The sequence below is a fragment of the Passer montanus genome, unplaced genomic scaffold, assembly GCF_014805655.1.
Source record: "Passer montanus isolate IOZ18808 unplaced genomic scaffold, ASM1480565v1 scaffold20, whole genome shotgun sequence".
NCBI lineage: Eukaryota > Metazoa > Chordata > Aves > Passeriformes > Passeridae > Passer > Passer montanus.
Window position 1 is genome coordinate 12,598,105 of NW_024366592.1, and position 14,760 is coordinate 12,612,864.

The 14,760-nt window shown below is 42.8% G+C and overlaps 1 protein-coding gene across 3 annotated transcripts; it reads right to left on the minus strand.

The window, feature by feature from the left end:
* Positions 1 to 531: 531 nt before the first annotated feature.
* FGF6 (fibroblast growth factor 6) lies at positions 532 to 13,934 on the minus strand. Of its 3 annotated transcripts, XR_005627334.1 has the most exons (5): positions 13,495 to 13,934; positions 12,486 to 12,589; positions 10,288 to 10,535; positions 2,335 to 2,414; positions 532 to 658 (listed from the first exon to the last, which is right to left on the minus strand). XR_005627334.1 is itself a non-coding variant. In XM_039707876.1 (3 exons), the coding sequence occupies exons 1-3, from the start codon at positions 13,832 to 13,834 to the stop codon at positions 10,359 to 10,361; spliced, it is 621 nt and encodes a 206-aa protein (XP_039563810.1). In that variant the 5' UTR covers positions 13,835 to 13,934; the 3' UTR covers positions 7,730 to 10,358. The 3 variants fall into 3 exon arrangements, 1 of the variants encoding a protein (XP_039563810.1); XR_005627335.1 differs by lacking the exons at positions 532 to 658; positions 2,335 to 2,414 and adding an exon at positions 7,730 to 9,939; XM_039707876.1 differs by lacking the exons at positions 532 to 658; positions 2,335 to 2,414 and having other exon boundaries at positions 7,730 to 10,535.
* Between the last annotated feature and the right edge of the window lie 826 nt (positions 13,935 to 14,760).

Here is a 14,760-nt window from a genome sequence, read left to right on the forward strand (position 1 = left end):
GCTAAGAAATTGCGGATAATTAACAGAAATTGCTTGTTGTAGGGAGAAATAAAAGGGAAGAAATGGAACTGAATTTAAAGATCACAACCATTTCACATCGCCACATTTTCCACTTCCCACTGCAGGGGTGCTACACTGCCAGTGACAGGTGCTACAGCGGTGTCCCTGCCAGTGAGAGGGTGCTCATTAGACATATCCTGGAAAGGGAGATGGGAGACAGCCTGGAGGAGCTACCACCTATTGTCAATGTCAGGAAACAAGGTAAAGTGAGGAAATCCTCACTCCATAGCAAAAGATGAAAGGAAAATATGGATAAGACAGACCCCAGCTTTCAGAATGAAATTTATTCAAGATAATCATTGAGCAACCTGGTCTAGGGGGGAAGTGTCCCTGCCCATAGCAGGGGGTTGAAACAAGATGATATTTGTGGTCCCTTTCAACCCAAATCATTATGTGATTGATGCTCCAGCCCTTAGTGAGTCTCACTCCCCACCCTCCCTGCCATGCCTTTGTCCCAGGCCTGCTCCTTCTGCCTCTTGCTCCTTGCTCCAGAGGCAGCTCAGGTCAGGTTTACCCAGGTATTGTGGGCACTCACCTGGGCCAGGTGCCTCAGCTGGAACACAGATGAAACTCAGACCTCCTTGGTATCATCATTTAACTGCAAAAGGGTTCACAGAAGGAACTGAGGGTCACAGGAGCTCCGGCTTTCCCCCATTTTGACTGCTTTGAGTTTCAGCTTTAGGTCATTTTGCAGTCCAAACTTACCACCTAAACTCTGTAAAACCCTCAGCAGCTAAATGTCATTCCTTGTGCTGCTTTCTTTTACTGCTTATCCCCTCAGTTCTAGAGAGGACTCACAAGGCAAAGGCAAAGTTTTTTAAACAACAGATTGAAGTTACTGGAATTGACTTGCAGTTATCTTTTAGAAGGGCTTTGTGGACCATCAGAAATTTGTGGGTTAAAAAAAAAAAGTTTTATACTCAATCTAATGTATTTGCCTTCCAGGATTCTCCTGCGAGTAAAACTACACGTCCCTTCAAGTGCTGGACTTCCTTTCATCACGTAGGAGCACCTGTAGCACTCTTGCCTAATAAAGCATATTGACTTATACGTAAACAGGTGGGTGGCTTGCCCTTTTGCAGCATTCTGTGCCATCTGAGTGCCTGTGCTGGCCTCAGGAAGCCTTTTGCTCTCTGCTGCTGAGCTCACGCAGGAGTTTGGGTTGATAGATTTGAAACTATCTCTGCTCTTAATAATTTCCTTTGCACTGCATCTCTTCAAAAGAGGTCACAGAAATCAAGGGCCTGTCCCTCTGCTTCTGCTTCCTTAAAATCACTGTTACAAGTGGCTCTGGGACGATCACACCCCCAGTGCTGGAAGCACAAGGGTGGAGTGCCTCTCCAGCAGTTATTCTAGGAATACTGACGCACTGAGCAGAGGGAATGTACAGTGGATGCTCTGTGTGTGTGTGTGTGTGTGTGTGTGCAGTTGCCTTTGCCACAGACTTCACCCAGTGTTGTTAAACACATCCTGAGTGACCTTATTTGGAGGCCCCATTCTTGTCACACTGCCCACGACTAAAGAAAACATCCTGGCTCAGCTCACCTACGTGAACAAAATGAGGTAAGCACAGCCCACTGGGTTTGGGACCGCAGCGTGTACCAGCAGTTTCTGCAGTGTGCCTGCTCTAATGAACTGAAATGAAGGGCCTCATTCCTCCTCCAGCTGAAATCCTTGGCACAGCTCCCAAGCAAAGCAGAACCAGTCCCTAAAAGGTTTTGTTTTCTGAACAGGGAGTGTTTCTGTCATTTAAAGGGGTCTGAGTTTTCTTAGGTGTTGTGGGAGAGAGGATGGATGCAATTTGTGGTGAGAGCTGCTGATATCCTCAATATAAAAAAAAAAAAATCATAGAATCACAGAATGGCCTCTTTGGAAGGGATCTTAAAGATAATTTCATTCCAACCTTCTGCCATGGGCAGGGTCACCTGCCACTATCCCAGCTTACGCAGAGCCCCATCCAGCCTGGCCTTGGACACTGCCAGGACTGGGGCAGGCACAGCTTCTCTGGAAAACCCATGCCAGGGCCTCAGCACCATCACAGCAAACAATTTCTTCCTAATTTTCCATATAGCCCTCCACTTCTGTTAGCGTGAAAAAGCCATTCCCCCTTGTCCTGTCACTCAAGGCCCTAGTCAAGAGTCTCTCTTCATCTTTCCTGTAGGCTCCCCTCAGGTCTGGAAGGCTGAAAAATGTTCTGGTTTGGTGTTGAGGCTTGGAAGGCCTGAAGTTGGTCTGGATTCTGAAATCTGCCCTGTGCACTCCCAGTCTGCTTACCTGCCTGCCCAGGCAGTGTGTCTTGTCTGAGAAAGTGTCTCCTTTCTCCTGGTGTGCTTGCTTCCAGGTGCAAAGGAATCCTGGGGATACAGATACACAGCCTCAACAAGAAAGTCACTTCAGTCATCTATCTCCTATTGTAATGCTGCAAGGTACCTAAATGCAGGCTGATGGTTCTATTTTGGGAAAACTCTTTGGTTTATGTAAAGTTTCATATTTCCCAACACTAGGAAATAGCCTTGGACTGGGAACATCTAGGAGCCCCTTCTGACCTAAGTATTTCTAGGATTCAACAACATCTGCCACTACATTCATTGACAGTTTCCAACAAACTAAATGGACATTTTCCCCTTGTTAGGCAGAAGACAAGGATCGATAATAAACTTTGTTGTAACCTAATTTTAAACTTACTCCAATCTCTTGGTTTCACATGTTTCACTCAGATCTGTCTCCTTTAAGAAGAGATATAAAAAGGCTTAGGTTAAAAAAATTAGGAATGGAAAATGAAAAGAGGGAGAGGGGAATGCGGTGAAACAAGAAGACAAAATATGCAGACGTCATCATCAGCCAAGGGCACTTTTACTGTGGGACAGTAATAACACAGCACGTGACTGATATGGTAAGAGCTGCCTCAGTGCAATTGCAGGTGTTGCTCTTTAGCTCTGGGACTTCATTTTGTGGGATCTCTTTGTCATGAAAACTTCATTGGAGAAATCTTTGCTCTCTATAAGTTTTAAGAGTAATTTTTTTTAACGCAAAAGCCTAAATAATAAGTGAAGATAGTAATGACTGAACATTGTCCTTGTACTCGGGGTTTCTAATACAAGGAAAATAGAAAGATTCCCTAAGCCACTGCAAGCCCAGTCTATGATTCTGGAGTCCTTTAAAGAAACATGGAGATCAAAGTTTGTAAGGGGCAGGGCAAGACAAGTAACAGTGGCTTCATTTTTTTCAGCTAAACTCTGTTAGCTCATCTTTGCTTAGAAGCTGGGTTCTGTTTTTTGAGGTATTTTTGTGACAGGGAGCATGTTGAGGAGAATTTATGAGACTGAATAGAAATCTGGCAAAAATATGTCTTGAACTCTGCCCCTGATTCAGGTTTTCCTTCACAAAATGTCTTTTCAGGTAGATGGGCAGCTACAATTTTTTTTTTTCCAGTGTAGACAGAATAGTTCTTCATGTTGCTTTCTCAGCCTGCCACATTGCTGGTGAAGAGGAACTTGAGAGTCATATTGTGCAAAGGTTCATCAGCTGCTGGGACACTGATCCTGCACCTGGGCCCTGCTGATCTTTGGCCATTTTCACAGCTGTCACAAGCTGGTGCCATGCCAGGCTGGTTGGGAAATGCATTCTCTTTCAAATAAGTCAGGCTGGTTTTGTCATCTTTATTGAAGTTCTGGACTCCCATCAACCTGTTCAGTTCTCCAAAAGCAGAGAGATTTCTTCGCTGACAATTCTTTCAAAACTTAGATATGCAACTTAATACTTTTTTTTTAATCTTTATTATCCTTTCCATTATGCCAAATGAACTTTCTTGCATGCCAGAGGCTGGTTAGCCCATCTGCCTACCCTGAACATGACTATGTCTCCTTGACACTGATGTCACTTCTTGACCCTTTGCTCCATTCCTCTCGCAGTCTCCACTTCTGGTGGAAGAATAGAAATTAATTCAAGGCACCACCTTAATGAGCAGCTGATGACCATCTCAGCATGAATTGAGGCTGTGCAGAATGCAAACATACGTAAAATGTCATACTCAAGAAATTCTAATCACCATGTTGTCTGTAGACCTGCATGTTGATTGTTATAGGGGTGTAAGAAAAAATTCAATAGGAGATTAGCTTTTTATTTTGAAATCTGTACATTTCTTTTTAAAAAGTGCAAACACATCTGCAGATTTGGTCAAGATTTACAGAAAGTAACACGCAAACATACTCCATACATATCCACTTTCGCACAGTTTCTATTTCTGTAGTTACTGCCTTTGCAAAATCATCGTCATCATAGAATCATAGAGTGGTTTGGGTTGGAAGGGAACTCACAGCACATCTCATTCCACCCCCCCTGCCATGGGCAGGGATATCCGCCACTATCCCAGCTTGCTCCTAGCCTCATCCAGCTTGGCCTTGGACACTTCCAGGGATGGGGCAGCCACAGCTGCTCTGGGCAGCCTGTGCCAAGGCCTCACCACTCTCACCGTGAATAATTTCTTCCCAATATCCAATCTACACCTACTCTCTGTGACTTTGAAGCCATTCCACCTGTGTTTTGACCCTGGATTAAATGTAAACTGGTTTGTCTCTCACTGGATCACTGAGCTAGTTAAAGTTCTCCTGATCTCGCTAAGTGACACCTATGCTAATTAGCATAACTCCCTTCTTTGGGTTTTTGCATAATTTTGTTTTGTTGCCTCTTCAATAGGCTAGAAATATTTATGTTGGACCAATGAGTCCTGGGCTCAGGTCATAGTCAAAGTAACTCCAGGAAGAAAGCAAGGCTCCAGCCACCTGGAATGAGTCAGGATGGATCATTTTTCTTAAAAAAATAAAAAAAAAGGAAAGGAAGCTCTTCTCCAGAGTTCCCTGAAACAAATATAATTATAAACTATGTTGTTTTAGATATCATCCCTAATGATTTCTTGTTTGACGTAAGTTGATGTCGTTTCATTGTCCTTGGAGAAGCTATTCCAGAGCTGTCAGCTATGGTTCATGAAAGCATACAATAAAATTGTGAGTTGTAAACAGTTAATTGTGATGGAAAAAAATAGTCCTAATCAAGGCATTTTGGTCCACACCTTGCAACAAAAAATAACCAACAATCAATAACCAACAATTCTATGTGCTTATGAGATCCAGGATTGAATAATATGTTCAAATCTCATGATCCAAGGGCACAGCTCGTTCAGCTCCTCTGGACTTATTGGCCCCTTGGATTTTGTCCAAACACTTTTCAGCAGTGTATGGCTTCCAAAATAAACATGCTTTTGGACTGAGCAGGATGCAGAGCTTGGCTGGAGAGAAAAAAGAAATCTCTGCTTGTTGATGCACACTTGGTTGTTTGTTTTTATAATTTTTTTTCTCCAATGACAGCTATTTCCTTAGGCAGGATTGCTCACTGAAGTTCACTGCAATTCCAGTTTGCATTACATGTATTAAACCTAGAGATTCCCAGTGTTTTATCTTACTCTGAGTCTCCTCCTCAGCTGTCCAGCAGCTGGAAGAGATTATTACTTCCTCCTTTAATCTTGGGTTCTGAGAAGGAAACCAAATGTCCTCTTGGCTTCTGCAAGTCATTGTGTTTCCAAACATGGTGCACAAGAGTTTGCAGTTGGACTGTTTTTTGAAGGAACAGTCACCTGTATTTAAATAGCTGGGACCTCATTGTCTCCTGCATTGCTCAAATTGATGCAGAGCAGGGTGGCTTCAGCAAAGCGGGGCAGAGGGGCAGAATCCCCCCTCCCCTGCTGCCCAGACTGGGGGCTCAGCCCAGCACGTGGGGGGATTCTGGATCCCAGCACTGGCACTGGTGCTGGCCCTTGCTCTGAACACGGTCTCAGGTGGTGCTGAAGCCACACAGTTCATGGACCTGCGCTTTGTTTACCTGCAGCTGAACTTATCCTGTACATGTGAATTATCAGAAAGCCTTCTTTTTTTCCTTTTTTTTTTCCTTTCCCTTCATGGTACTGAAACCTTCATATGATTTCTGCAGCCATTTGTGTTGGTAAGAGTTAGCTCCAGCAGGAGGGATGCTTTCTGTCAATGCACAGGACTAATGTGTCTTGTGTCAAGACCCTAAAGAAGATGCCAACCCCTCTTAGACTCAGCAAAGCATGGGCTGCTCTGGTGACCCTTTTGAGACAATGGTCTGTTTGATCCCCTTTTTGTTGCTATCCAGAGTTGCAAACAGACCTTAATGAATCATGAAGCTGTTGCAGGGGCTGTTGCAGGAGATGGGTAGATGGGATTCTTCCTGATACATCTTCCCCTAGCTTTGAAGTTGGTCTTGCACTCATCTAAGAGGTTGGATTCAAGCCTCCCAACAGTCCTTTCCCTTCTAAATGTCTCCATAGAAACAGAGATATTATTAAGTTTCAAATTACCTGTGAGGAAGCAGAAAATGTGGTAAACTCAACAAAAAGTTTCCTATTCTTCACAGGGGCATGACGCTTATCCAGCATCTCTTGTCCCCAAAATTCCTGGGAGATTTTTCATCCCGCAAGCTGAGACCACAGAGTGGGAAGGGAGCATGGGAAGTGCCCATGCCTCCCAGGACACCTGGACACTTCCCAGGCAAGAAATCTGAATTACACATAGGTCTACAAAAATTTGAAGTGTACCAATACATACTCTGGTTCTAGAGGTGAACAAAAACTAGGTTTGGAGGAGGAGTTAACACAGTGTTTCTGAATCAAGGAAAAAAACAAATGTTAAGAGGGATTTAGAGTCAAAACACTACCAAAAATGTATAAAATTTTATTTTATGAATACATTAAACTATTGTGCGCAGCACATACATATAAAAATAGAATCAATTTCACAAACAAATGATTGGACAGTTTTATGTTTCTTGCAAATTTACAGTCTCAATTGTGAGTCCATATTGAGTGAGAATATGAGGTATATTTTAGTGAAAAAAAAGTAATCTGAGAACTTTGGCATCATTTTACTGTGCAAAATAAAATATTGGAATTGAAATAGTGAGGTATACAAATATTATTCTGCTTTTTCCACTGTGTGTGTGTCTGTGTCTCTGCATGTCTGGGAAAAAATGCATTTATTTAAGAACATGATTCAGTTCCAGCCAAATCTGCCTTCTAACGGGGTGAATTAAGTCTTAGAATGTTATGGGGTTTGCCTGAGGAAGAAGAAGCTGTAAAAATAGGCATTTACTCCACAGAAGAATCCCATGTGCAAAATGTGGGCATGACAGACTGGTGTGGAGCATTCACAGCAATGCTTTCAAAGCTCAGCCCATGGCATGACCCCTGTTAATCCACACTTGAGATATGTTCTGAAGTTCCTAATTTGGCCCTGATTTGGGAAATTCCTTTAGTTTCATGAGTTTCTTTATATAATCACATACCCTTCTTTGATTTCAGCTGTGATTTCCATGTTGATCTGGCTGGCATTGAGGTGTAATGAGGAAAAAAACAGTGATGTAAAGAGTAACTCAGCAGAGTGACTGATGGGGCTCTCCAAATGTCCACCAAAACTGCATCCAAAAGGGTCTCTAGTTCCTAAGAGCAGTCTCAGCCTAGCAGGCTGTGACTAAACAGATTTATAGAATCACAGAATGACTGAAGTTGGAAAACACCTCCATGATCATCAAGTCCAACCTTTGACAAATCCCCACCTTGTCAACCAGACCAGAGCCATACCCAGTCATTTCTTGAATACTTCCAGGGATGGTGACTCCAGCACCTCTCTGGGCAGCATGTTCCAATGCCTGACCACCCTTTCAGTGAAGAAATTCTTCCTGATGTCCAACCTGAATCTCCCCTGGCACAGCTTGAGGCTGTTTCCCTCTTGTCCTGATTTCTTGTGACCTGGTCTACAGGTTGTCCTCGCTTGACCAGTGTGTGCAAAAGGGAGCCAGTGGGTCTGATTCCCACCTTTTGTTCTAGCTGTCCCAAGGCTTATCAGTCTTGGCAACAATCACTTTCTCTAAAATGCTCTGGGGTTTAAGAGGGAACAGACTTTATCCTGTCATAAGGATGCTGGATTAAGCTGTGATCAGAAACAAATTTGTGTGCCAGCATTTGAACTCTGTTTCCTTCCACATCCCTGGACTCTTCCATACTTCTTCAAACTTCATTTCAAAGATAATCAGGAATATAACATCAGGATACATATTGCCAGCTAATCTCTCTGTACCTCTAGGGACTCTAGGCCAATCTACTGCCTGATACCCTCCAAACTTTTCTTTGACCCATTCTCTCCCCACTCAAAACATTCTGATTTTTCACTTCAAATGCATATTTTTCCAAAGCAAACTGCGGCACATGTTGTGGGTGAACAAAGTGTGTCATCTTGCCTTCTTTCTGAAATACTGCAAGACCAGAAAATGAAGAGCAATTCCTTTCAACTCCTTTCCTTCCAAAGCATTCTCCAAAGTATCCCATTCCTGTACTGTAAGCAGCCTTCCACTCTTTTTTTTTCTCTTCATTTACACTGTGATCATCACTTACATTTGAACCAGATAAATCCAAGTGTAAGTCACACTAGAGATGCTGAAAAACTGTATCTTGTTCACAAAACAATTGCCTTGACAGTTTCTTGGGAATGGGGGTAGTGGATACATCCTTGTGGGTATGTCCTTTGGGCCAAATCGTCTGCTGCTATAAACTGATAGTTTTCCTGGGCTGATTTACTTCAGCTGAGGATCTGGCCCTGACAGTGTCTCTCATGCATGTCAGAAGGCTCAAATTCATCATGAATAGACAGCCCCTGCAAATAGAATGGCATGTCAAGGCTGGACCTAGCCCCATTTTGGCTGGACATGGGAGATAATCTTGCACTCAGATATTCACTTCTGCAGCAGCATGGTCCATCTATGCTGAAAATGCTCATGCTCTGACATTACATTGAATCTAGTTTCAAATTTAGGAGCATGCCACCAATGCAGGAATCCCAAGGCTTCTGGTAAGTGACATTTATAGTGACTATTGACTTAGGGCCTCTTAAAATACTCTTTCAAACACACAGAGAATGCAGCTTCATTGGTGATCTGGAAAAAGGTTGTCAAAATACCAAGGCAAAGTTATGTGCCATTTGTACAGCTTCTAGGAGAGCTTTGAAGAGTGTTTCATACAGCTTGATGTGTTGTCTTTGAAACCGATGCTTTGCAATTGACAGAAATGGGAATTACAGCATGAATTCCTCTCTCCCAACATGGGAGAGTATGCTTGTGTAGGCTCGTTTCTCTGTCCTTCATACCTCAGGGAGGTATGATAGAGAAGAACCAAATATACTTAAGATAGTGAAAATTCAACAGTTTTCTAAAATAACCCTTTGCTGGAAGCTTCCATGAATTTCTTATCTTTTATGAAATGCATCCCACACACCAGTTCTAGTTCTTAGAGATCAACAACATTCAGGTTAAATGAGATGGAGTGCCTTTAAATATTTCCTTTCTTTTGTATAAAGGCACCTGGGCATCAGAAGACTGGCGTAATTGATTCATTAAAAGTATGTAGTTACATAGATGCACACTCATCATCCCATGGCTATATATATACAAATATTAATATTAAAGATGTACACATCTATACTGGAGGTAAGTCTAAACTAAGCTCACAAAATGCCATTCAGAATCCTCAGCTCCAAATCAGTTTTGCATTTGGGACCCATCTATGATATATCCTGTGGCCTTTCCCATGGGAAATAGATTGTATGTCTTCATTTTGCCAACCAGTCCATGTGAGGAGACCCTGGAGAATCCCTTCAGAGACAGAGGGGCTCCAGGAACAGACAGTTTGCTTGTGTAGAAACAGTTGTGGAATTGGCACCTTAGTGATCAAAACAGGTTGACGACTTCACAGGACAGGACACAGTCTGTAGAGGGGGGTGCAGGCAGATATTCAGATGGAGTGAACTGCCTGAAGCTCTGGTGAAGCAAAATCATCTGGTGATTTGGCCCATGATATGTAAACAGTTCACTACAAGAGGTTATTATCTGAGGTAAATAATGTTTAGTAAATCACCTATGATTGATTAGGTGGTTACCCACAGCCATTCTTCATCTTCCAAAAACTTCCTTTGCACTCCAGCTTGCATTTTAATCTGTACAGCACCAAAGGAGGCACACAGCCATGTAAAATTTGTACTGAGCAGAAGAGAAGCAGCATTGTATTACCTATGCTATGTGATGAATCTAGTACAAATATTTTTATCCAAATATACACATACATAGAGAGATATATTTTTTTTTCAATGACCAGTATAAATACTTTACCTGGGAGGTTATTCCCCATGTGCAAAACGAAACAGTTTGTCCTGGGATTTAATCTTCTGTTTTGCTGGTGCTCATATTCTTGGTAAAAAGTGGGTCACTGTCATGGCAGGAGAAACCTTGTTCCCTCTCTTCACCCTGCCGTGTTTGCTCAGGGCTATGTAAGCGCCGTGGTAAAGGTTGGATTCATATGCGTTATAGTTATTGGGCAGCAAGGTTTCCTTGAACTTGCACTCATCATGGAAAACAGCCTAAGGAACAGCAAGGGGAGGGGGTAGGGATACAAATCAGGTACAATCAATTTTCCACCAAGTCCCTGGTCATTTTTCTTCCTCACATTTTTACACCAGGGCTCGTTGCAGTGTGCGACAGGTGGTGCCACAGCCACTGTGGCCAACAATAAATCTCTCTCCTTGGTGCTAATTTGGTGTCAGATGAACTCAGATGCCACCTGTCCAGATAATGGACTGTGTATTTCCTGTGGCAGATCGAGTTAATTCATTATAAATCATGAATTTCTTCATTTTATTTGCAAGTAATAATTTTTGTCAGCATTGCACCCTTTTGCGTAAACAACAGCTTTATTTAACTCCTCCCCTCTGCCAGAAGTTCCATCATTTATAAAAAAAATTATATTCTGTCTGTTGAAACGTTCAGAGCTTTTCCAAACAGCGGTGTCCAGGGACAACTGCTTGCTTTAATAAGAGATTTGATTAGCAATAAATAATTTATTTTTTAAACCATTAGTAATATTTAACTATGCTGCCGGTTCTAATCTGGGAAAATAGTTTCAATATCCTCCATGTCAAAACATGAAAATCTAAGGAGGGGGAGTTATCTGGGAGAGGAGGTGCAAGGACAAGCAGGAGACAAATGCAGAGCAAATTAAAAGAGAAAGCAGAATAATTCTCTGACTTCAAATGTCTGGCGCATGAGATGCCACCAATGCAATTCTATTTGGGCATCTGTGTGATAACACAGCCGTCCAAAGCCTGTAAGAGTTTGACTTAGGGCATTGTGCTGTGCAGGGAAAATGTACACCTCTTACAGCTTTTGAAAGTGTCTTTGAAAAAACCCCCAAAACTGTATTGAAAATGGAGCAAAAAAATCAAAGGTATTTCTGAAGCCAGACCATGTACTTCTTTACAAAGACCCAGCTAAGTAATGCAGTTGGACTTGTGGCACTTTTTAGGTGCTTGTGATCACTTGTGATTGAAAGAATATTCCTGAAGTGGGACCTTAAAGTGTCCTACTGTTATTATGAGTGTGAGAAGGAAAGAGGTTAGTAATGGCCACATGTCCCTCACAACATCAGGCATTATTTTAAACCACTGCAATGCTTTGTTGAAATGACAGCTGTGACAAAAGAGATTGATACAACCAGTGCTATTCATTACTTTGAAATGGGCTGGTTTTCCCTATTGCCCAGGGCCAGCCTCTTTCAAATGTGCCTCCTAACAAGCACTTTTTCTGCTGGATATTGACACTGGAGATGTGTTGCTCACATCTCAGAGGTTAAACAGTATTTAGATAGCAAATCATCTAGATGAGGATGATGGTGTTTCAGTATGATTTGCATGCCGTTGTTAATAGTTATTATTATTTTCTCACCCTTTGCAACTTGTCTCACAAAACTGATCATTAAAATAACCGCAGCCACACATGTTGACCTTGTAGGGTAGACTTCCTATTTATTCTTGATGATGTGGCTGTTTTTGGTAGGAAGGAGCATGTGGTCATTACTTTACTAAGGGTAGCTGTTGAAAATAGCTATAATTGTGCCTCTCCTACCACAATGCAATGCAGGATGGAATCAGTGGGGCTCAGCTTTGCTACAATGTGTTTGCAGCCCTGTGACCTTAGAAGAAGCCATCTAATTAATCTGTACTATTTGCAGAATATGTTCATTTTCCTTAGGTGTCCCCTGTACAGTCTTACAGGAAAGCTTTAAAATCCCAGCCCCATAACAGCCATGCTACTTGTTGCATTAAATAGCATTGATGACAGCAGGCTAGGCAGGCTCCCTGTAACAGGAGGGCTATTTTCTCTGCTTGTAATCAGAGATTTCCAAAAGGAAAAGACTGAAACAAACAAAGCCAAAACAAACTAAGCCCAAACAAACAAAGCAAAACACTAAACCAAACAAAACCACTACAAAACCTTTGTTTAAACTCTGAAAAACTACTTGGACTTATACTTACCGTCCCATACAACCTGCCTTTGCTGTTCATTGCAATGAAGAGAGCACTTTTCACACCAAGCAGACTTACAACTCCTCTTTCTACAGTGGATATTTCAAAGAGACCTGAAAAACATGAAGTTTAATAGGAGTGTTATCACAGAATCTGCAGCTAATGGAAAGCAATTCAGATATCTTTTTTTTAAATAAACCCTAACAAACTTGTAATATATTCTTTATAAGAATTAACTCCCTAATGCAGCAAAATAAATATACACAGAGAAGATCTTAAGTTTTTTTAAATGTCAAAGGATGTGAAAATAATTATTCTAGAATTGTAGTCACATTCTTTATAAGCCTTTTGCTCTATCAAACTCTTTTCATCTGTCAAACTCTGGACCTTTTCAATAAAAAGATAATTTTTATGTAATATGCTATATTTTCAAGAGGTTTTTTTACTGAGCCTTAAAGAAGTGTGGCTTGCGTTTTGAAGTCCCACATGACATTGCTGCAAAAGATTTTAGCAACTGCCCTCTACAGGAAATTCAAATCCACATGACTAATGCTTTCCTTAATTCTTATGGTAGCAGAGCAGCACCTACAAGAAAGAACAAACCAGGACCAGCAAACCCTTTCCATGGGACACACGGAGTGTCCCAAAAATACTGGTCAGCTGGGATTCAAGAATCATGCTTTGGCACTCTGGACTCAGCAAAAACCTCCTGGATTCAAAAGGCAAATGAGGTGAGAAGAAAATGCAGCAGAGTCACTTCTCGACCTGGTTTGTCCTTTCTCATCTGTGCAGCAAAGCAGGTAAAAATAAATTCTATTTAAATTCATCTAAGCATTTTGTGCCACTATTCAGCCCGAAGAGTTCTCATGTTTATTGATCCCAGAGACTTTAAAAGGCAACAGATGTAGCACAGGTTAATAATATCAAGTCACAACATTTGCACTCTGTGAAGGGTAATTACTAGAGTTCACAGCAATTAAATGACATCTATTCTATTTCATTTCTGGATGCAACTCACTGTATTGGTTTTCATTGTGAACTCCGCTTATCCTTCCGTCTGGGAGGATTTGAAGGTGAAACCCGATGCCCACGTTGCAGTAAAGCCTCCGCTGCCTCTTGATTCCTAGCAAATAGTCACTCTCCCAGTTCACATCTGCCTTCTCCCCTGACATCCCAGCCATGGACCTGGACAGCAGAGATTGCCATCCTCTCTCCAGCAATGTGCCATTAGTTCTGCTTACAACTGGGTGTGTGGCAGCAATCCCGGCTAGCAAACCCAGGAGAAGGAACGCAGGCAACGTCCGGTGAGCGCTGGCGTCGCAGGACATAGTGATGAAATGTCTTTGTGCCGTGGCCATCCGGTTCACCTCCTGGGCACGTGGTCAGAATTAATGGCCCTAAAAATACCGCCCTTCTTGGTTTTCTCCCTTCAGCATGGTGGCAGAGGCTTATTTTTGGAAAGCAAATAGAGCTTGCTGACCTGAAACTAAAGCCTGATAGCAGTTGGGTTGGGAGCAGAGACAGGCCAGCAGGACTCCAACTGGTGGGGACCATGGTTTGTAGATCCTGCTTCCCACTGGGCAGCCTCCGTTATATTTGATTGAGCCATCTTTATAGTGCAGGGGCTGTCCCTGCCCACATCATCACTCTGACATCAACAGCCTGCCCAAGGTGAGGCTGCCAGGGCTGTAACACAAACCTGCGTCCTCCCTGCCTGCTGAGGTTGGACTGCTGTCAGCCAAGACTGGAGGCAGGAGTGGGATTTCATTGGCTGTGCAAAGCAAAGGAGTCAAATTGGTCGGGGAATCAGAGGCCTCACAGGCAGCTTCCTTATTTAGACAAGAAGGTGTAAAAACAGTTCTGGACCTCATCAGTGAGCAATGAGAGGTTTGCAGCCACTTCCTTGGTGGCACGATCGGCGGGTGCTTGTCAGGGCACCTCGATACTCGGGGACAATCGGCTTGAGGTGGCCACAGCCCTTTTCGTGCACACCCTGCAAAGCCAAGGCACCTCTTACTGAGCGACCCATCTGCTAACCTCTGTCTGTACCTCTGCAGGGAGTACTCCTGGCTGGCTAAAGGAGGGGTAAGCCATGCAGCAGGGACAGAAGCCCCAGCTCCTGCAGGTTTTATACCAGTGGGAATTCTGCTGAGCAGAGCACACAGGCTGGAGCATTGATCTTGCAGTGACATGTAGATGGGAACATTAGGTCTTCCTGTTTTTCTCTGAGGTGACTTCCAGGTGATCCCATTTACCTGGGGAGGATGTGTGCCTCCTGCAGGGG

Excerpts from the sequence above, each read along its gene's own strand:
- FGF6 (XM_039707876.1), bottom strand. The coding sequence starts at position 13,834 with ATGGCCACGGCACAAAGACATTTCATCACTATGTCCTGCGACGCCAGC. Across the intron at positions 12,590-13,494 it reads TCACAATGAAAACCAATACA|GTCTCTTTGAAATATCCACT; the intron begins GTGAGTTGCATC and ends CATGTTTTTCAG. Across the intron at positions 10,536-12,485 it reads AAGGCAGGTTGTATGGGACG|GCTGTTTTCCATGATGAGTG; the intron begins GTAAGTATAAGT and ends GCTGTTCCTTAG.